Source organism: Pistacia vera, unplaced genomic scaffold, assembly GCF_008641045.1.
Source record: "Pistacia vera cultivar Batoury unplaced genomic scaffold, PisVer_v2 Contig292, whole genome shotgun sequence".
Taxonomy (NCBI): Eukaryota; Viridiplantae; Streptophyta; class Magnoliopsida; order Sapindales; family Anacardiaceae; genus Pistacia; species Pistacia vera.
The window spans coordinates 1,178,642-1,202,140 of NW_022196104.1; the positions used below are offsets into that span (position 1 = coordinate 1,178,642).

Genomic DNA, 23,499 nt, shown 5'->3' on the forward strand with positions numbered 1-23,499 from the left:
TTAGCATTTCAACATAAATCATGAGGAACATTAGGCACAGTCTCTAATTATGGAAAACATTAAGTATTTTTAATACAATCATTACATCCGAAACGAAAGGGTGATCACCAAAGCTAGGTGATGAAAAAATTAATTTTACAACATATAACACAAGGACAGATAAAGTTCAAACCACAACAATTACAGAAATTGCACCAGATGGCGATGTGATTTGTTGGAAACTAGAGCTGTGCAATATAGATGTATGATAATATAGTTCTTGTATAAGTACCCAACTGTATTCTTGTATACAGAGATATGTGTGCTGTGCAGTTAAGCTGGACAAATAAATATAACATATTCATAATAAGAACTTTCTAAATTTTCGGTATATAATCATTAGGAACTTTCCAATTCGAGAAATATTCATAATTGCACCATTATGTATACTTACATGAATTCTGGGTGACAACATTCACAAGTGCTATTTCAAATTTTTTTTCCTCCCAATTGCAATGTCACCTCTCAGCTACACAAGTAAAAAGCACATAACAAGATGAAAAGCAAGTTAATGCATCGTTCAACATGGCTAAAACACTGTACCAAAAATGTAATAACAAAATATAGAAGAGTTTGAGTGTGTCGATACATTCATTTTTGTATGCAAGTAATCATTCTATGATAGAAACATCATTCTGTTTATTACAATCGTTACAGCTCACCAAAATATTCCAAGAAAGATATTGAGTACATACCAGCTCCACATACGCTAGATGACTTAAAATTTCATCTGTATCACGCTCCTGGAGAGAACATAAAGGATAAAAATCAGTATATTTCCAGACAGTTCTTCATGGATAGACAGAGCACTATCAAGTTGGTCACACTGCAAAAGACAAAGGGAAAAATGATCTAATAGGGAGAGAACCAAACAGACATTGCTTGATAGTGTGGCAGATCATTTTACTAGCCACAACGAGATGTTGCTTAAATTATCAATGTATGACACAAATCCAATGAAGGGAGAGAACCAAACAGTCATTGCCTAATGGTGTGGCATATCATTCACTAGCCACATCAAGATGTTGCTTAAATTAACAATACATGGCACAAATCCAATATAAGTAGAGAACCAAACAGACATGGCTTAATTGTGTCCTAAACTAACATGCATACTGAATTTTGCCCAGCAATGTAAGACAAAAGAGAAAAGAAAACCAAAATTCACCTGAGGGACAGCACAGTCAGAGTGGGTTGGGTCCCAAAGTACAGCGCAAGAACAATCCCAGTTATCAGTTTGAACTGAAAAAAGTGGTGCCCTGCAACTCAAAGACTTGACTTTCAAAACCCGATAAAATCTAACAAGTAACAACAATTTATATGAAGCATAAACTCTACCCTATAAGAAATAACTTTAAACCCTTTTCCTAAAATCACCAACTCCAAGATTGAATCCAGAACCTAATACAGACTTAGTAAGAGAGAAAAACCAAAGACAACTATTCTTATCAAGTTTCTACCTGCGCCATTTTCCACATATGGTTCCTTCAGTACATTCTCTTGTATCATAACGAATTTCTTGACATTGAAGCCAGTTACTCATGTAACTGAGCTTGGAAAACTTTCTCCTTACAGCTGAAGGAACAACCTTGGCTGGCTCCAGTTCCAATGGCTCACCAATGCTATCAGCATCACTGCAGCACAAAAATAACGTCACAATGAAAAAGATATGACTAGAAATGTGTTTAAAAAATACGTGTTTAGCAAATTGCTATTAAAACATGTGCCTATATTTTGAGTAGAAAAAAAGAACCAGACAGAAGAACAAAAGTAAGCATTCCATCAAATATCTCATGGTGGGGAAACTCATCTGTCAAAAGCAACCTCAGCTTCCTCCAAAGTACTTAGGAACTCAAACTTGAGATATAAGCCATGGCTGTATACGTTTTGACCAATAAATTCATTTGGCAACACATTTCTCAATTCTAATTAGATGCCTAAATGTCCATCACAATCTTCTGTGATTAGATAATAAATTCAAATACAGAACTTAAGACGTAAGAGTTTGGGAGCATGAACAGAATCAACAAGACACTAAAGCTAAAGCTACCATATTGTACAACTACCTCAGTGATCTACAAGTAGAATCCACCTACCTTAAAAGTAATACTATTTTTTCAAGTACTAATTTCAATTATCCAAATTTTATCATATTCCTTATAATCCATGCTTATAAAACAACAATATGTATTATAACATTGTTAGACTATAAATACTGAAATATGTGCTAAGTGGCACATGAAATTTCCATTCTTGAACTATGCACATGCATTCTAGGTTAACTCAAGAGTAGATCTAACAAATAATACTCATAAATATAACACAAATGTCACTCAAATAGCTAGACCTTTCCCATTTGTCCCTCAAACCACTGGTTGTGTGTATCCACCATCTAGAAATGACAAATAGCAAAAGAAGAACAGGCAGCAAACTCATATTTAGCACCAAAATAAGACATACCTGGAAATTCGATCAGGCCAGTCAGGAACTTCTGCTTGAAAAGCTTGGCCAATTCTAACACGAGACCTATATGGCTCAGGGTATTTCAACATTAATGCTATTGGCCCCATTTCAAATCTAGGTATCCCATTTCTCCAACCACCAATGCCTGGCAATTTCCTCGAAGAATTCTCCCGTGAAGCTGCATCATTAAATTTTGAACAACGATAGCAAAGCCAATCGTCAATTGGCAGTATCTTTATTTTGGGATTGCAGCAAGATGCATGAAATGCCTCATCACAATGATCACAAAGTAACATATTTCGTGTATCATCTGAATTGCCACACAGCTTACAAGACTCAACACTTCTTTCCATAAAAGCTCTCAAATCTTCTGCAGAAGCACTACTTCTTACCGAGCAAACTCCTCCAGCTGCATTTCCACCATAATTTTTTAGAACAGAAAAATATATCTCCCGTATTGAGAGATCTTCATCTACCACCTCCGTCTCTGGCTTCGTTGAAGGCTTGTTATCAAAACTAAGCTGTTTATTACAAGTTACAATTTGATATTTAGAATCAACCCCAGAATTCAAAGAACATTTAACTTCTAAACAAGGATCGCCACGAAGCCTTTGTGGATGATCAAAAGCACCACAGTCCGAAGAGCACGCCTTTGCGACAACAGGAGGAATAACAACACTACTTTGATGCTCAATTCGAGTTTCTAAAGGACCCTTCAACACTTCACCTGTGTCTAGCTGGCCCGGAAATACAATAACAGAATTTTTCTGAAACTTTCTTCGCTTGGACAAAAGATTTGGTCCAGAATTCACACACATATTGCAAACAGTCAATAAGTCCGATCCATCCTTAGAAATTCCACCACATTCTGAACAATTCCGCCACGTGTTAGCATGATTGGAAGCAAAAGAAATGGATGCTTCAACTGAACTTGAAGTAGAACCCCGTAACAACATTTTCACCTGCACCAATATTTACATTTCATTCAATTTAATACCAAAATTTCACGAATAGATCAATACCATTAATCATTTACAGTATTTTAATATCAACAACTATTTATCAAGCAACATGCTGCATAAATCAAATTTATCAAAAAAATAAAATAAAATAAAAGTAACCATTAGATCATCTATCACAGTAAATTAAAGCCACTTAATTCTCTCTCAAAACTTTCATTACAAAGAGTTAATTGTCAATCCTACTTAAATTAGATTAACGATAATTATTTTGCCAAGCAAAAACACTGATTGTAATTTACACGAAACTGCAGAGTATCAGATACTAAAAAAAGTAAAAAATAAAAATAAAAATCCTCCATGTTTTTGAGAAAACTAAATCAGGAAAATAGAAAATAAAATAACAATAATTCGGAGTGGAAAATATTATAAATGAAAATGAAAATCTCAACTGATCGAAGAAAAAAACAGAAATAGAAACTTCTGTTCGAGATTTACCTGGAAATAGAAGGACTATTTTTATTAAAAAAAAAAAAATTTTAAAAGGAAGAAGAAGAATAAGGCCAAATAAATTTAATTTAATTAGTTAAGCTTTGTAAATTACATAAGTTTGTGAAAGTTATTTAATTGTTTATTTGAAAGCAGGAGGCCAGCGCACACTACCATAAAATTATTTATTTAAAATGAGTGGGCACCTTGATTCGATTTCTCTATTGGCGCCACGTCGGATAAGCATATGAATAAGACATACACTTGAGAAGTACAGTTACCATAACCTTTGTAATTTTGGACTGACCACCGCGTTAATTTAAAAAAGAGTAAACTACTGTTCCCACGCAAGGTATTGCGATTCTACGGGTTCTCACCCCTGGCTACAGTAAGATTGAGTTGTTACTCAATCCAGTTTATTATTTCGGTCAATGGTCTAGTAACTGAATACATACATATCGAGAATAGCTGAGGTTGACACTATTTCTGTATCTCGATCTCGATGAGATAATAGATGATGAAATGATTAGATTGTATGACAACCATATCATTGACAGGTAGCTACTTCGCTGAATCCGAATCTATCGGGTGACCATGATACCTTGCTAGGAGCCAATCTTGATCTGTGTGTAGTGAGACAATTAATTGGTGTTAATCGCGATACTATACACCTACGGGTCACACACATAGAAGATAATTTACGAATCAGTTTGTGAGAATGGCGTTTTCGTCTTTTTAGGTGAAAGGGTATATTGGTAATCTCACAGTGCAATTAAATTTGCCGAGGTTATTGCCTTTATTTAATTTAATATTAAAATTAAATAAGTGAGATTATATTTAAATATGTGTATGTATATATTTAAATAAATTATTGTTATTGTTAAATGTTAATATATATATTAATTGAATTGAATTGAAATAATAATAATTAAAATAAAAATATCTAAATGACGCTGTTTGGACATTAGGGTTGTTTGGGTTGGTGCCTAAGCCGTGGAATAAGGTTTCACATGCACTATATAAGTGCATGTGTTCCATGAATTAAAATAACTATTCATTAAGTCTTTAATATGCATTGATTGAAAAAGTTCAAACCCCTTCTCTCTACCCCACGCCACTTTACATTTGATTCTTGTTCTTGGTTCTTAAGGCTAAAGAGGATCTAACAAATCCCTCTTTAGCTCTTAGGATTATCTTCGTATGGACTACCCTTGGTTCGATCCTACTCTTAGATCGATAGTAAAACCCATTCAGAAACAAGTTTGAAGGAGCCTCCAAACATGTGTATGAATTCTTAACTCAAATCTGATTTTCATATTTCTGCAGATTTTGATTTAACGTATAAATTGTAAAATTTGTACCCTGATCTTGGTTCTAAGGGAACGATCCGTGTTATATAATTTTTGTTCTCCACTGCCATGACTTGATTGTTTCCTAACAAAAACTCACTAACGAAGTTGATTTAAGGATAGGAATTTGGAATTTATGAAACCAAGGGTGGGAACTTGCAGATTCGTGAAACCTTGGGTGGGAATATGTTGTTTATTCTTTAAAAAATGGAGGAGGAGCCAAGGCAAGGAGCGGTACAGCATTTGCCCCCAACCGCCAACCTTTTGTTTACTATTATTACCCTATCCTATCTTAAAAACCTAAAAATGCATTTGTTTCAATATTTTCAAAATCCAATTCTATTTTATTCAAGTCTCAAAACCTTAATAATTACATTTTTCGTAAAGATAACCCAACTCAACTCAAATTTACTTTTTTCAAAATACTATTCTAAAAAGTATCAGAATAGTAAACCAAACGGAGCCAATTGGCTAATTTGTACATACTTTGATTAATATTTATAGGTGACTATTGACTAGCATAACATCCTACTATCGTGATAACCCCTTAGATTATAGAAGCAAGGGTTGTAGAATCTAACAATAACATTTACAATATATAATTAATTCATATATTTGTAATGACTAAAATAAGTTAGGGCCCTTTACTATACAATTTTTCACTACTCTATTCCTTATTCTATCCAAAATACACATTTATTTCCTTATTCTCAAAATATTATTCTATAATTCTTTTTAAACCCCCTAGATCTGTTAATTAACTAAACAACCCCCAATTTTTTTTTTTAGAAATTAACAAAAACACCCCAACAACCCACATTTGCTAGATTCCGGCCACCACCGCAGGAAGCTGGTTAGAATCTAGTATAATGGCACACTACCGGCTGGATCTGGCCGATAGTGCACCGATCTAGCATTTTCCAGTCAGATCCATGGTGGATCTGGCCGGAAAATACCATAACTCGATACGGCCACCCTCCGACAGTGGTGGCTGGCTGTCGATATTTAATGGGTGGGTGGGGGTGTTTTGTTAATCTTTAATATTTTATTATAGGGATGTTTAGTAAATAAACAAACTGAGGGGGGTATTTTTGTTAATTTTTAAATCCTACATCGTAATAACCACCTAATTTTACTTTTTTCAAAATATTATTCTAAAAAGTATCAGAATAATGAACCAAGTGCACCCTTATCTATTGCAGCTATAGTTACTTGAGTGGTATTACAGAATATATATATTTATATATTTTTTTTCTATTTCAATAATTACATTATAAAATTGGAATTGAAATCACAATCTTAAGTCTCAACCAACACGATCGTTGATATATCAACACTATATTAATAGTAAACAATATAAGAATATGTGTAATAATATTGTGTCTCCTATAATTAATATGATATTAACACATAAACAGTCACAACAATTATAATCTCAACTTGGTATATACTCTCTCTCTCTCTCTCTCTATATATATATATATATTTTTTTTTTTCTATATTTCTTTTATAAATAAAAGTAAATTAAATAATTAACTTTTTTTAATAAAATTAACATGTGATATAATAAGGGATGGCAATTTTTCATGTGAGATGGGTTTAACTTGTTCTCACCTTATTTTGAGTGTATTCGCATATGTTTATGAATGAGTATTTAAGTTTTTCTTAAATCTTTAAATCAACAAATATACCTAACAATTTGACCACATGTGTCAAAGTGTTGAATATGTTATTTTCCACGTTTGTTACTTACTCCAAGCTACAAAAGAGGAATTGTTATATTCATTATAAGAAAATTATAAACTATCCTTAAAGTTTGCAAAATATATTACTAATACCTATTTATCTTATTAAATGGACCATTTGCTCGAATTGACAAGATCGTGCAATCAATCAATTCAAAGAAGATTCATTATTGGCAAGGGCCGCTCGAGTGGGTTTCGGCAGTGTAAGTGTGTAACCCCAATGCTTAAGTTCGACACTAAAACAAAAGGATTATAATGTACCAACAAACCTCTCTTATAAATTTTTTCTTCCTGACGTGATAGTTCACAATTAATCAGTTTATAATTAATTAGTGAAATTCATGCGTGACTCATATTGGACCCGTTATAAATTGACTAATTATAAACTGTCATATCAGGGTTGTGAGATAAAATTTATGAGAGAGGGTTGTTGGTGTAGTATTATTTAAAACAAAAACAACATAAAAAGAGGTTTTATGCATAATATTATGACCATACCTTAAACTACCCATTTCGAGGATTCATATAGGTTTTTATTTTATTTTTTTTATTATATATGGTTGAGAGTGTCCTCGTGCACCTTAATTAATCCTTGGAACCCTCAAACTACTGGTCGGGTAAGAACTCTAATAACCTGTAATGACTCTCTTTCTCGCTAGTATACTCGTAAAATAACTTTTTACCCTTAATGCAAGTTTAAGGTATTTTCTTCACATTTTCTCAAAATAACTTTAACAAAAATCAACTAAGGGGTATAAAAACATAAATTAAATTACGTATCTCCATGTGGGTGTTACATAACCACCTTTATTAGCAGTCGTAGAGGCGTATACTAATCCCTTAAGACTCTGGAACTACCGATCGGATAAAAGCTTCAGTGACCAACCTAATTAGCAGTCGTGGGACTTGAACTTCGGAGATTATGTTAGATCCTCCTTTTGTTCTTTTACAATTAAAGGGACTCAAACTTGGAAGACCATATTATATATTCCTTTGCTATTTTATCATCAAACTACCTAACCACGGTTGATTCATATAGTTAATGTGAATAGACATTTCAAGGCTGCATGTCATATTTTGGAGGCGAAATGGTGCCTAAGGTGGTGGTTGGTGCTTATTTTGAAGATTGATTGGTCAAAAGTGATGAACAAGTTAATCTCCCATAAGTTTCTTTAAGAAAAAGACAAGCTCATCATAGGATATTATAATGGGTGTGTTTGTTTAAATTATTTTGAGTAGTATTTTTAAAAAAAGTTGAGCTGGGTTGTTATTAGGAGAATAAGATTTGAATTTGAAAATGTGTTTAGTAAGATTATTTTTTAATCCTATATATTTGTTAATTTAGTTAAACACCCTTACAATAAAAGTTTTAAAATTAACAAAAACACCCATACTTACCCATTAAATGTCGACAGCCAGCCACCACCGTCGAAGGGTGGCTAGAAGTCGTTGGAATGGCACATGACCAGCTGGTTGGGGGCGTTTAGTTAAATTAACAAACCTAAGGGGTTAAAAAAATCTAAATATTTTGAGTTAAATAGAATATGATTGAATTTTAAGAATAGTGAAACAAACATGTATTTTGAATACAATAATGCTACGGACACTAAAGACCTGCACCAAAATTTTTCATCGAATGACGTATCAATTGAGTCGACACAGTCACGTAGCATATTAACAAATATTATGGATGGACGTTCATGATTATTGACGGTCGTTCATTTTAAATGGACGTCTGTCCATATGAGTCTATTTACTATGAATGAGCGTCCACTTAGAATGGACGCCTGTCCATTGTTTAAAATAAAAAAATTTTAAAACAAAAATTATGGACATTTATACATGTATTATGGATAAGCGTCGATATTTAATGGATGAATACCTTTATTAGATAGATGTCCGTCAATTGTTTACATTAAAATTTGTACTTATACATCTTTTTTATTTCGAAAAGAAAAATAATTAATACGATGATAGGCACCTTACCTACCATACAACATATATACAAGAAAAGCAAACATATCACATATAAAATCTTTAAAGCAACTTGATTAATAAATATATGGTCCCAGATGGCATAGCTTTTAGAGCAGGTAATCAAGCTAAAATATTTGTGTCTCAATCAAGGTCCAAAAATTAAATGTCTTATCCTTCATTCAATGTCTTCCCAATATACTTTTATTGTCGTTGCAATTTTGTCGAGACTTTTCGTTGCATTGCTTTCATGCATTCCATGATTTTTGGGTGTAATTTTTTTAATTTAAACAATAGACAAACTTTCATGTAATATGAATACCTGTCTGTTGAATATGGATAAAAGTCTATTGTTATTTCTCATAAATGGAAGTCTGTTTAAAATAAACAGTTGTCTAATAATCACAGACGTTCGTCCATATTTGATGAATGACTATTTATTTACAGAATATTTGTTAATATGCTACATGACTGCATTTACTCAATTGATACATCATTCAGTATAAAATTTCAGTACAAATCTTTGGTGTCCGTAATATTATTATTTTAAATATGATAAGATAGGAATATGAAACAAACACAACCCTCCTCATGCACCAAACAATAGCATTATGTTTACAAAAGGCTATAAAAAGACTCATATATAAAGTGATGTGATAGCTGAGTTGATTCAGTCACATCATTTAAATTAAACTTATTATTATAATAACACAAAAATAATGTTAAATATATAAACTCTTTATGTTACACAAAATTAAATTAATAAATACTAATTAATATAAATAAAAAAATTATGTCAAATTTGTATAGGTAATTTGTATATATAACATTGCTATTTTAAAAATAATTTATACTCTTTTAGTAATTTAACACAAAATCTATTTCTGGGATGAAATTTTTGATTGATTATAATATTCTATGGTAAATATTAAATAACAAACTAGTAAAGAATCAAAATCTAAATTTGAAACACAATAAACAGTTGTATAAAGAAAGAGCTTAAATGGGTGAAAATTAGCGAGCGCTCGATTCAAGTGCCAGTAGTAGTGGGGTCTCGACTCTCGCCAACCCTAAAGGGCCTAAACCCACACCCAGAACAGTGGGCCTAATTGGGCTGCCACAGGGCCTTTTAATTCACGGAGTGAGAGATAACGTAGAGCGGGGATTTTTTTGCTCATTTCTGAAACTTGTTTCATCGCGGTTGCAATGACTTAGAGAATTAGAGTTGAGGAAAGATCGAGATTCGATCCACAGACAAACAGCTAATGGCAGCTGTAAGTTTATCGTCTGAAATCATTATAATCACCTTCTCTATCAAGTTTTTCTCATCACTGATTGACTATTTCTTTGTTGTTTCAGTTTTCAGTTGCCTGCGGAGAGTCCTCATCACCGTTACACATTCTTATCTTTCGATTGTGGAATCAAACCATCGACTCCATCAAGCTCAATGTTGCTAACTTACTCTTTACCTCAAGGTACTTCTTTCTGTTAATTTTTTTTTTTTTTTTTTTTCATATAACTATTTTGAGTATATTCTGCTAATTTGTGAATGTGCTCTGTGAAGGATTCGGGCCGATGATGATATAAAGCCCTGTAGTTTCAAAAATATTTTGGGTGTTGTTAGTGATCAGTGTCAGTTGAGAACTGAAGACTGGTTTTCGAATAAGAAGAATTCTGAAAATGAAGGAGATCCACGGGCAGTATTCAATGTATTGGATTCAATTTTGAAGGAGAACTTGGATCGTCTGAAAATGATGAGGTCAGCTTTTTATTTTGTGCCAAGTTGTAATGCTTATAATGGATGGCATTGTTTGATTACTTCTGAAAAAAACCAAGTTATTCATGCTATTATCTTCAATTCGGGATTTGTGTTATGCATCATAAGCTTTTGAAGTTACAATTGGTTTTGTTTCTGTGTTTGAAAATGGAGTTTTTTATCTTTTGTTCTACCGTGAGGGAGTGAGTGTTATATAATCTTTTGGTAAATTATGTTGAGTATTTCAGGAGTGTTATTATTAGCTGTTTATTATTTGTTTTAGAAATTACAGAATGTAGAATTTATATCATTTTATTCACTTTGAAATTTTGTAGGGAGAGCATATCTTTGGCAAGGGTTGGTCTCATGGGTTGTACCTCGGAAACTGACTACAGAGGACATGTAGCTGTAATTAGGGATTTGTGTTTGGGAGGGAAGTTGGGTGTGGCTTTATGGCTGCGGAGTAAAATGATACAGAAAGGTATTGTCCCTGACGTGCTTACACATAATTATCTTGTTAATGGACTGTGCAAAACTGGTGACATGCAGAAAGCGGACTGTGTTATTAGGGAGATGGTAGAAATAGGTCCCACTCCCAACTGTGTGACTTACAATGCTTTTATTAAGGGCTACTGCGATATTGATGATGTGGATAAAGCTCTTCATCTTCTCTCCACTATGGTAAGTACTGGCATCAGGCCAAATAGAGTTACTTGTAACATACTTGTACATGCACTGTGCAAGAAAGGTCTTGTAGGTGTTGGCACGAAGCTTCTTGGAGAGATATTAGCAGATGACGAGGGCAAGGAAACCTCTGATGTAATTACATCAACTATACTTATGGATAGCTGTTTTAAGAGTGGAGATACGATTAATGCTCTTGATGTTTGGGAAGATATATTTCACATGAATACCCAAATGGATCTTGTAGCGTATAATGTCCTTATAAATGGGTTTTGTTTGAGTAGAGACATGAACTTTGCATACAAGTATTTTTGTCAAATGCTTAAGAGGGGTACACTTCCAGACATTTTTACTTACAATACTCTTCTAGGTGGTCTTTGTAAACAAGGGAAATTAGATGAGGCTTGTTACGTTTATGATGTCATGTTAAGAGCTGGAGTTGCTCCAGATCAGATCTCGTACAAAATGATTGTTCAAGGCTTTTGTGCTCATGGAGATGTTGTTAAAGCTAGTGAATTTCTTCTTCATATGTTAGAGAAGTCAATTGTGCCCGAGCCTCATATATGGAACCTAATAATTGATGGTTATGGAAGATGTGGATATCTTGATCGTGCATTTTCTGTTAGAGATCTGATGTTGTCTTTTGGTGTCGCACCAAATGTTTTTACCTTTAATGCATTAATTTATGCAAAAATAAAAGGAGGAAACATTTTTGATGCCTTTTCTCTTAAAAAGGAGATGCTTTTAAATAACATTTTTCCTGATGTGGTCACTTATAATTTGTTAATAGGTGCTTCATGCAATATGGGGCAAATTCATTTTGCACTTCAATTTTATCATGAAATGCTGATGTTAGGATATGAGCCTGATCTGATAACATATACTGAATTAATTAGAGGTCAATGCATGAAGGGTAATGTGAAGGAGGCGGAAGAGCTTTTTGCCAAGTTACAGAAATCTGGTTTACATATAGATCATGTACCGTTTCAGATACTTATTATGACATACTGCAAAATGAGGAAACCAGACATGGTGTATTACCTCTATCAGAAGTGGTTGGCAAGGGATGAAAGAGTTTCTCCACTTTAATGAACTACAATTATATGGAGTTAGTGGTTGTTAAAAACAAGGCCTCTGGCATGAGTCAGTTTATATTTCTCAACATGAATGAACTTATTTCAATTGTGATAGTTTTCTGCTCGTGGGAGGCATGAATGCTCTTCTTAGAGGTATGTGTATTTGCTAACCTTATGTTAAATGTCTGTGGTGCGCTGAAATTTTCTTTATTTATTAATTGGTCCTTAGAGCTAATTTTATCATTCATAGAAAAATTAGATATAGATGTCCTCATGCAATATAGGTATTTTGGAGGTTTTTTTTGGTATAATTATCATTGTGTGATTTATAGCTTGTACTTTGAAAAGGCTGTAACAATCCTATCTCTTAAGGCAAATCCATTTTTTGTTCTTTAGTTGGCTTGAATAGGTGGAGAAGATTACTTACAACTACCAATTATCATTCTGAGATTAGTTTCTTTCATGAATGTTTGAGGAGTAAAGGTTAGATATTTTCATATAATCTATTCTTTAACATGCCTTTGTTCACTTCTGCTATATTTCTGTATTAGATAAGAGTTCTTCTTTCGATAGTTCTGTTGAGAGAGTTGGCCTGTTTTGTTTTGAATCTTTTTATTTGACTTCAATTATAAGTTTATTGAGTTACTTGTGAACCAGAACAGAGTGTATTATGGAAGGAAAAATATATGCTAGGTAATAGCATCAGGAATTGTTTAAATATTTGAGATGCTAGAGGAAGCTCAGAAAATTATCCTGAGTTCAATGTTTTTCAATTTCTTTTAAGCTGTCTTAAAAGGCCTTCTGCAGTGTCACCAACTAGTTTCAGAGTCTAGCAAATTCCAGGCACCACTAAATTCTCATCTATTATATTTGCAATATATATCTCTGTTGTTGATGTTACGTATATATATTTGGTGTTATGTCTACCCAGATATTATTGGCTTATGGTGGGACTGAGTTTTATGTATTCCTGTCCTTTCATGCTTCAAGATAATGTTTTTTCATGGTTGGCATCTTTCTGGCATTTGCAAAATGGTTCCCGTTTCCACTTGTGTCGCTTTTTTCTTTCATACTTCCATTGTACTCTTCTTCCATATATTATCTACCATAAAAAAATTCAACACATGAGATTGCAATTGGTTCTTTTTGACCACAGGTGCAGGAAGATGATCTGGACCATACCAGAACATATCCCAGTCAATTAGATGAATGGTGGGGCAACCGGCCTTGAGTTTGCTCATTCATTTGGAAAATTGTTTGATCTTAATTTCCAAGTATTGACATTGATAATGAACAATTGTAAACTTGTTCTTCATGTGTGTCACTACGTGGTTCAGGATGATGGGATACAACCTGTGTTTCAACCACTGATTTGATATGTTCAAGGTATCCATCTTTTAGTTTACAATGAGTTGCTTTGGGTGAGTATCTTAGATATTGAGATTATTTATGTTCTGATTCATGATTTGAATTGGTTGGTTTAACAGAGTTGTTACCATTGGGCTGAAACCATGAAAAAGGTCCAATGGGTTTGCCAGCGTTGCCTTCGACAAGTTAGGGCCGTGGTTTTTTCTTGTGATCCTTGTGTGGTGGAAATCTTGAGCGGGTGGAAGATAAGCAAGAGAAGTAGGGTCCAAATACGCACCTTGGGCAAAAAACTGCTGAGCACAGAAAGAAGAATTTCACAGTATGCCCTTGAGTTTAAAGCTCTGAAAGGTAGAAAATATAAGAAACATAATTTTTTCTTTTTTCTTTTTTTTGGCAGTATAAAATAAGCTGTAGTAATTGCAAAATTATGCATGATCTTAATTCATGTGAATTTACTTTGTTTTGTATTATCTCATTCAAAGGTGGCAGCTTTCAAAATACTGGAGCTTTGTTAGAGAATAAATGATAAGACTGGGATTCACCAAGTGGATGGAGATCATTCATTGACCATTCCAACGTCTTTCTAGATTCAACAATGATCTGAAGCCAAACAGACAGTTGTAGAAGCAGAAGAAATATAAGATTCGCTTTAAACATTCGAACCACTATAAAACCTTTATTATTTCATTTACTTTATGTCTTTGCGTGCTACTGTAAGAATAGTACTTCATTTGACTCTTATGATTTTTAAAACCTTTTTAACACTTTACACATACGAGTTCATTGGTATCGATTTGGCATAGAAGGGATCAAAACCCACGCTGTGAATGATGAAGACTGGGAACTGATACAACTTCTCCTGCTGCTCCCCCTTGGTTCTATTGAATTCAATACGTCAACTTGGTCTACCAAATTCATCCAGGCTTGGGATAATATNCAATTTTCATCCCATATTGAAGGTTTAACATGTTAAAATTGCCTTTAAATGAGTTAGATGAGTTTGGTTCAACCTGTAAAATTGGACTTCACCATAACATATTATGCACAGCTGAAAAGTTAGTATAATCAAATATTATGGAGTTTTAATTGCTCACTTATTGCTTAAATTATTTGCGGAAATAGTTTCAATTAATATTTAAAAACTATTTCTAAAATTAAAAATATAATTTTTTTTGAAATTTATTAATATTTAAAAATAAACATTATTAAGAAAGGCAGGCTTGGGTTGGGCCTGCGGTTATAAAAAACCCGTCGGGCCAGGCTTGGGCTTTGCCTATCATACTTGTAACGGGCTTGGGCCTATGTCATGAGGTCGGGCTTGGGCCTGGGCTTGGGCCCAGGGATACCCGGTCTCGGCCCGGCCCATTGCCATCACTACCCTAAATTAACAGAAAATCATTTAGTAAGTCAGTCATAGGGTACTTCCGTCTTTTTATCCAAAAAAAAAAAAAAAAAAAAAAAGTAAACCTTATTCTTTTTCACTCCCCTAAATTAGTAAAACTTCAAAACCCTCCACATCTCAAATTTTCTCACAACCCAACCCTTCATCTTCGCCTCTAACTCCACCACCAACACCACTGGCAAACGAAATGCAGCACCAAGTCGAGCAAATGACTATGCTGATGGGCGATAGTGCGTCAACGAAGCGAGAGCGCACAGATAATGTGTTGACCAGGGACCAAGGAAGTGCAACGGAGGTGGGCGCGCAGCAGGGTGATGGCGTTGGGTTGGCTAGTTGCTGGTTTGTGAAATAGGTCAAGCAATTGGTGGGTACGATTTGGAGGCAAGGAATTTGGTGGTCATCGATAGGAAAAGTGGTCGAAAAAATCTGCAAACAACCAAAAAACACACAAACACTCCAAAAAACCAATCTCCTGTCAAAATCAATTCCAAATCAACCTCCAATCAAACCCAATTTCATCAATCAAGCAAAACCCTAAGACAGTGGTGGACGACAAACGACGAGCAACCGAGGTTGAGGGTGTTGGGCCTTTTGGAGGGAGGTGCAGGTGGTGTTGTTGGCGGGGATGTGGGTGATTTTCGATGCCGGGATCGACCCAGCGACATGACAGCTAGAGAAGAGGAAAGGTCGAAGAAGAGCCAAAAAAAAAAAAAAAAAAGTTTGAAGAAGAGGATGTTATTGAAATAAATTTGAAGGTAAAATGGTTATTTTTTATTCTATTAATTTGGGGCGTAACAAGTAATTTATTAATTTATATGTCAAGGGCAATCTGGTGATAGCATTTTTTACACTGTATTAGACCCCAAAACTGTTAGAGTAGGTGCCCTAGAGCCAATCAATTATTGTAGAATTTACTCTTTGTAATAATGTTCATTGATCAATAAAAAGACATTTTATTCTATATCGCGTAAATATGTATTGATATATGTCATTGGAATGGTAGAACCGTGACGAGGGTATCAAGTGTTTCAAATCTTGATAGTGAGAACCCTATGAGCACATATGGTGGCCATTCTAGAAACATCCGTAGCCCCAATATTATTCTGAAGTAAGGGCACAGACAATACGGTAAGGCTATCATAGTGTTGAACGACCATGTCGAAAGGCAATGACTGATCTCACTTGTCAAGGTTGTTTGGTGACAACTTGGTGCAACACATGGGTGCTTGCAGTAGGCAAATTCACTGGACTGACCCACCAGAGGATTCCATATGGATGGTAACCCCAGTGTCTATGGAACAAATCCTCTAACGAATGGTGGTGCATGTGATCCTTAGACTTGAGATCACTGGAGCGCCTTGTGCACCGATTGGTGTAGTTTGACACTAGCCTAACGCAGTTCTTTTCAGAGCTGTCAATACGGTGGTGATTGGCTGCATCAAGGAGTGTATCAAGACTATGGTGGATTGACAGAGGATTCATCACTCCAGGGTGGGGGAGAAGTTATCTCACAACATAATTCAGTAAATGACAATGATATTAAAATTGTGGCTACAGTGGGATTGGGTTTATGCCAATCCAGTTTATTATTCCCGTCATTAGTCTAAACTGAATACATATATTGAGAGTAGCTGAGGTTGACACTATTCTGTGTCTCGGTCTCGATGAGATAACAGATATGAAAGATTAGATTGTATGACAACCAATCGTTGACAGGTAGCTGCTTCGCTGAATCCAAATCTATCGGGTGCCATGATGTCTGCTAGAGGTCAATCTTGATCTGTGTATAGTGAGATAGTTAATTGGTGTTAATCGCGATCTACACACCTACGTGTCAAACACATAGAAGATATTTAGAATCAGTTTTATGAGAATGAAGTTTTCGTCTTTTTAGGCGAAGGTATTTTGGTAATCTCACAGTGCAATAATTTGCTGAGGTTATTGTTTTTATTTAATTTAATATTAAAATTAAATAAGTGAGATATATTTAAATATGATCGCATATATTTAATAAATTATTGTTGTTGTTAAATATTATATATATAATATATATATTTATATATATAATATAATAATTATATATAATTATATTATTATATTAATATTTACACACCATATTTAGTTAATATATGCGTACATATATTTAAATATAATCTCACTTATTTAATTTTAATATTAAATTAAATAAAGACAATAACCTCAGCAAATTTAATTGCACTGTGAGTTAATTGAAATAATAATAATTAAAATAAAAATATCTAAATGGGGTTGTTTGGACATAAGGGTTGTTTGAGTTGGTGCCTAAGCCTATTCCTAAGTGGAATAGGGTTTCACATGCACTATATAAGTGCATTGTTCCATGAGTTAAAATAACTATTCATTAAGTTTTTAACATTCATTGATTGAAAACGTTCCAGCCCCTTTTCTCTCTACCCCACGCCACTTTACATTTGATTGAATCAAATTTTTCATTTGATTCTTGTTCTTGGTTCTTAAGGCTAAAGAGGATCTAGGAAATCCCTTTTTAGCTCTTAGGGTTATCTTCGTGTGGATTACCGCTGGTTCGATCTTACTCTTGGATCGATAGCAAAACCCATTCAGAGACAAGTTTGAAGGAGCCTCCAAACGTACGTATGAATTCTTAACTCAAATCTGATTTTCATATTTCTGCAGATTTTGATATAACGTATAAATTGTAAAATTTGTGCCCTGATCTTGGTTCTAAGGGAACGATCCGTGTTATATAATTTTTGTTTTCCGCTGCCATGATTTGATCGTTTCTAAACAAAAACTCACTAACAAAGTTGATTTAAGGATGAGAATTTGGAATTTATGAAACCAAGGGTGAGAACTTGCAGATTCGTGAAACCTTAGGTGGGAATATGTCGTTTATTCTTTAAAAAATGAAGGAGGAGCCAAGGCAAGGAGCGGTACAACATTTGCCCCCAACCTCCAACCTTTTGTTCACTATTATTACCCTATCCTATCTTAAAAACCCAAAAATACATTTGTTTCAATATTTTCAAAATCCAATTCTACTTTATTTAACTCTCAAAACCTTAATAATTACATTTCTCGTAAAGATAACCCAACTCAACTCAAATTTACTTTTTTTTTAAAATACTATTATAAAAAGTATCAAAATAGTGAACCAAACAGAGTCAATTGACTAATTTGTACATACTTTCATTAATATTTATAGGTAACTATTGACTAGCATAACATCCTACTATCGTGATAACCCCTTAAATTATAGGATCAAGGGGTGTAGAATCTAACAATAACATTTTCAATATATAATTAATTTATATATTTGTAATTACTAAAATAAGTTAGGGCCCCTTTACTACACAATTTTTCACTACTCTATTCTCTATTCTATCCAAAATACACATTTATTTCCTTATTCTCAAAATATTATTCTATATTATTCAATTCTTTTTAAACCCCATAGATTTGTTAATTAACTAAACACCCCCAATTTTTTTTAGAAATTGACAAAAATACCCCAGTAACCCACATTTGCCAGATTCTGGCCACCACCGCAGGAAGTTGGTCGGAATCTGGTATAATGGCGCACTACCGACTGGATTTGGCCAATAGTGCGCCGATCTAGCCTTTTCCAGCCAGATCCACCATGGATCTGGCTGGAAAAGGCCATATCAACGCACGACTAGCCAGATCCAGCCGGTCGTGCGCCGATACGGCAACTCCAGCCATCCTCTTGCAGTGGTGATTGGCTGTCGATATTTAATGGCTGGGTGGTGGAGGTGTTTTTGTTAATTTTTAATATTTTATTATGGGGGTGTTTAGTAAATAAACAAACTTAGGAGGATATTTTTATTAATTTTTAAATCTTACACCGTAATAACCACCCAATTTTACTTTTTTCAAAATATTATTGTACAAAGTATCAGAATAATGAATCAAGTGCATGCTTATCTATTTCAGCTATAGTTACCTGAGTGGTATTACAAAATATATATATATATATATATTTTTTTTTTTTTTTCTATTTCAATAATTACATTATAAAATTGGAATTGAAATCACAATCTTAAGTCTCAACCAATACGATCGTTGATATATCAACACTATATTAATAGTAAACAATATAAGAATATGTGTAATAATGTTGTGTCTCCTATAATTAATATGATATTAACACATAAACAGTCACAACAATTATAATCTCAACTTGGTATATACTCTCTCTCTCTCTCTCTCTATATATATATATATATTTTTTTTTTTCTATATTTCTTTTATAAATAAAAGTAAATTAAATAATTAACTTTTTTTAATAAAATTAACATGTGATATAATAAGGGATGGCAATTTTTCATGTGAGATGGGTTTAACTTGTTCTCACCTTATTTTGAGTGTATTCGCATATGTTTATGAATGAGTATTTAAGTTTTTCTTAAATCTTTAAATCAACAAATATACCTAACAATTTGACTACATGTGTCAAAGTGTTGAATATGTTATTTTCCACGTTTGTTACTTACTCCAAGCTACAAAAGAGGAATTGTTATATTCATTATAAGAAAATTATAAACTATCCTTAAAGTTTGCAAAATATATTACTAATACCTATTTATCTTATTAAATGGACCATTTGCTCGAATTGACAAGATCGCGCAATCAATCAATTCAAAGAAGATTCATTACTGGCAAGGGCCGCTCGAGTGGGTTTCGGCAGTGTAAGTGTGTAACCCCAATGCTTAAGTTCGGCACTAATACAAAAGAATAATACTACACTAATGACTCTTTTTCATAAATTTTCTTTCACAATCCTGATATGATAGTTCGTAATTGATCAACTTACAATTTATTAGTAGGATCCATTGAGACCCGTTGTGAACTGATCAATTATAAACTGTCATATCAGGATTGCGAGATAAAATTTGTGAGAGAGGTTGTTGGTGTAGTATTAATCAAAACAAAAACAACATAAAAAGAGGTTTTATGCATAATATTATGACCATACCTTAAACTACCCATTTCAAGGATTCATATAGGTTTTTATTATATATAATTAGGAGTGTCCTCGTGCATCTCAATTAATCCTCGGAACCCTCAAACTAATGGTCGGATAAGAACTCTAATAATCACCTTTATTAGCAGTCGTAAATACATATACTAATCCCTTAAGACTCTGGAACTACTGATCTGATAAGAGCTTCAGTGACCACCCTAATTAGCAGTCGTGGGACTTGAACTCCGGAGACTATGTTAGATCCTTCTTTTGTTCTTTTATAATCAAGGAGACTCAAACTTGGAAGACTATATTAGATATTCCTTTGCTATTTTATCATCAAACTACCTACTGAGGGTTGATTCATATAGTTAATGTCAATAGACATTTCAAGGCTGCATGTCATATTTTGGAGGCGAAATGGTGCCTAAGGTGGTGGTTGGTGCTTATTTTGAAGATTGATTGGTCAAAAGTGATGAACAAGTTAATCTCCCATAAGTTTCTTTGAGAAAAAGACAAGCTCATCATAGGATATTATAATGGGTGTGTTTGTTTAAATTATTTTGAGTAATATTTTTGAAAAAAGTTGAGTTGGGTTATTATTAGGAGAATAAAATTTGAATTTGAAAATGTGTTTAGTAAGATTTCTTTTAATCCCTTATATTTGTTAATTTAGTTAAACACCACTTACAATAAAAGTTTTAAAATTAATAAAAATACCCCCACCAACCCATTAAATATCGGCAGCCAGCCATCACCGTCGGAGAGTGGCTAGAAATCGTTGGAATGGCACATGACCGGTTGGTTGGGGGCGTTTAGTAAAATTAACAAACCTAGGGGGTTAAAAAAATCTAAATATTTTGAGTTAAATAGAATATGATTGAATTTTAAGAATAGCGAAACAAACATGTATTTTGAATACAATAATGTTATGGACACTGAAGACTTGCACCAGAATTTTACACTGAATGACGTGTCAACTGAGTCGACACAGCCACGTAGCATATTAACAAATATTATGGACGGACGTTCGTGATTATTGGACGACCGTTTATTTTAAATGGACTCCCATCCATGAGAAAATAACAATGAACTCTCATCCATATGAGTCTATTTACTATAGATGGACGTTTACCTAGAATGGACGTTTGTCCATTGTTTAAAATAAAAAAATTTTAAAACAAAAATCATGGATGTCTATCTATATATTATGGATGGGCATCCATATTTAATAGACGGATGTCCTTATTAGATGGATGTTTGTCTATTTTTTACATTAAAAATTTACTTATACATCTTTTTTATTTCGAAAAGCAAAATAATTAGTACCATATATACAAGAAAAGCAAACATATCACATATAAAATCTTTAAAGCAACTTGATTAATAAATATATGGTCCCAGATGAGATGGCATAGCTTTTAGAGCAGGTAATCAAGCTAAAATATTTGTGTCTCAATCAAGGTCCAAAAATTAAATGTCTTATCCTTCATTCAATGTCTTCCCAATATACTTTTATTGTCGTTGGAATTTTGTTGAGACTTTTCATTGCATTGCTTTCATGCATTCCATGATTTTTGGGTGAATTTTTTTTAATTTAAACAATGGACAAACTTTCATCTAATAGGGATACTCGTCTATTGAATATGGATAAGAGTCTATTATTATTTTCTCATAGATATGAGTCTGTTTAAAATGAATTACTGTTCAATAATCACGGACGTCCGTCCATATGTGATGGATGACTATTTATTCACAGAATATTTGTTAATATGCTACATGGTTACATCTACTTAGTTGACACGTCATTCAGTATAAAATTTCAGTACAGATCTTTGGTGTCCGTAACATTATTATTTTAAATATGATAAGATAGAAATACGAAACAAACACAACCATCCCCATACACCAAACAATAGCGTTATGTTTGCAAAACATTATAAAAAGACTCACATATAAAGTGATGTGATAACTGAGTTGATCCAAGCATATCATTTAAATTAAGCTTATTAAACTTATTATTATAATAACACAAAAATAATGTTAAATATATAAACTCTTTATGTTACACAAAATTAAATTAATAAATACTAATTAATATAAATAAAAAATTTATGTCAAATTTGTATAGGTAATTTGTATATTTAACATTGCTATTTTAAAAATAATTTATACTCTTTTAGTAATTTAACACAAAATCTATTTCTGGGATGAAATTTTTGATTGATTATAATATTCTATGGTAAATATTAAATAACAAACTAGTAAAGAATCAAAATCTAAATTTGAAACACAATAAACACCGCAGGAAGTTGGTCGGAATCTGGTATAATGGCGCACTACCGACTGGATTTGGCCAATAGTGCGCCGATCTAGCCTTTTCCAGCCAGATCCACCATGGATCTGGCTGGAAAAGGCCATATCAACGCACGACTAGCCAGATCCAGCCGGTCGTGCGCCGATACGGCAACTCCAGCCATCCTCTTGCAGTGGTGATTGGCTGTCGATATTTAATGGCTGGGTGGTGGAGGTGTTTTTGTTAATTTTTAATATTTTATTATGGGGGTGTTTAGTAAATAAACAAACTTAGGAGGATATTTTTATTAATTTTTAAATCTTACACCGTAATAACCACCCAATTTTACTTTTTTCAAAATATTATTGTACAAAGTATCAGAATAATGAATCAAGTGCATGCTTATCTATTTCAGCTATAGTTACCTGAGTGGTATTACAAAATATATATATATATATATATTTTTTTTTTTTTTTTCTATTTCAATAATTACATTATAAAATTGGAATTGAAATCACAATCTTAAGTCTCAACCAATACGATCGTTGATATATCAACACTATATTAATAGTAAACAATATAAGAATATGTGTAATAATGTTGTGTCTCCTATAATTAATATGATATTAACACGTAAACAGTCACAACAATTATAATCTCAACTTGGTATATACTCTCTCTCTCTCTCTCTCTATATATATATATATATTTTTTTTTTTCTATATTTCTTTTATAAATAAAAGTAAATTAAATAATTAACTTTTTTTAATAAAATTAACATGTGATATAATAAGGGATGGCAATTTTTCATGTGAGATGGGTTTAACTTGTTCTCACCTTATTTTGAGTGTATTCGCATATGTTTATGAATGAGTATTTAAGTTTTTCTTAAATCTTTAAATCAACAAATATACCTAA

At 33.1% G+C, this 23,499-nt stretch overlaps 2 protein-coding genes across 12 annotated transcripts; one reads left to right on the forward strand and one right to left on the reverse strand.

Annotated features, from left to right (window-relative positions):
* Window positions 1-21: 21 nt before the first annotated feature.
* On the reverse strand, window positions 22-4,014 carry LOC116134880. 3 transcript variants are annotated; one of them, XR_004128822.1, is made up of 7 exons: window positions 3,960-4,014; window positions 2,500-3,464; window positions 1,500-1,673; window positions 1,208-1,298; window positions 735-865; window positions 434-508; window positions 22-317 (listed from the first exon to the last, which is right to left on the reverse strand). XR_004128822.1 is itself a non-coding variant. In XM_031420560.1 (7 exons), exons 2-6 carry the CDS (start codon window positions 3,456-3,458, stop codon window positions 464-466), a joined length of 1,317 nt encoding a protein of 438 aa, XP_031276420.1. In that variant the 5' UTR covers window positions 3,459-3,464; window positions 3,960-4,014; the 3' UTR covers window positions 22-317; window positions 434-463. The 3 variants fall into 3 exon arrangements, 1 of the variants encoding a protein (XP_031276420.1); XM_031420560.1 differs by having other exon boundaries at window positions 735-782; XR_004128823.1 differs by lacking the exon at window positions 3,960-4,014 and having other exon boundaries at window positions 2,500-3,819.
* A 6,180-nt stretch (window positions 4,015-10,194) lies between these two features.
* LOC116134995 (pentatricopeptide repeat-containing protein At5g24830-like) lies at window positions 10,195-14,262 on the forward strand. 9 transcript variants are annotated; one of them, XM_031420687.1, is made up of 7 exons: window positions 10,195-10,292; window positions 10,378-10,493; window positions 10,583-10,777; window positions 11,110-13,540; window positions 13,691-13,746; window positions 13,872-13,920; window positions 14,022-14,262. In XM_031420687.1, the coding sequence occupies exons 1-4, from the start codon at window positions 10,284-10,286 to the stop codon at window positions 12,545-12,547; spliced, it is 1,758 nt and encodes a 585-aa protein (XP_031276547.1). In that variant the 5' UTR covers window positions 10,195-10,283; the 3' UTR covers window positions 12,548-13,540; window positions 13,691-13,746; window positions 13,872-13,920; window positions 14,022-14,262. The 9 variants fall into 9 exon arrangements, with proteins under 9 accessions (XP_031276547.1, XP_031276548.1, XP_031276545.1 ...); XM_031420688.1 differs by having other exon boundaries at window positions 11,110-13,017; XM_031420685.1 differs by having other exon boundaries at window positions 11,110-12,687; window positions 12,931-13,017; window positions 13,691-13,920.
* The last annotated feature ends 9,237 nt before the right edge of the window (window positions 14,263-23,499 follow it).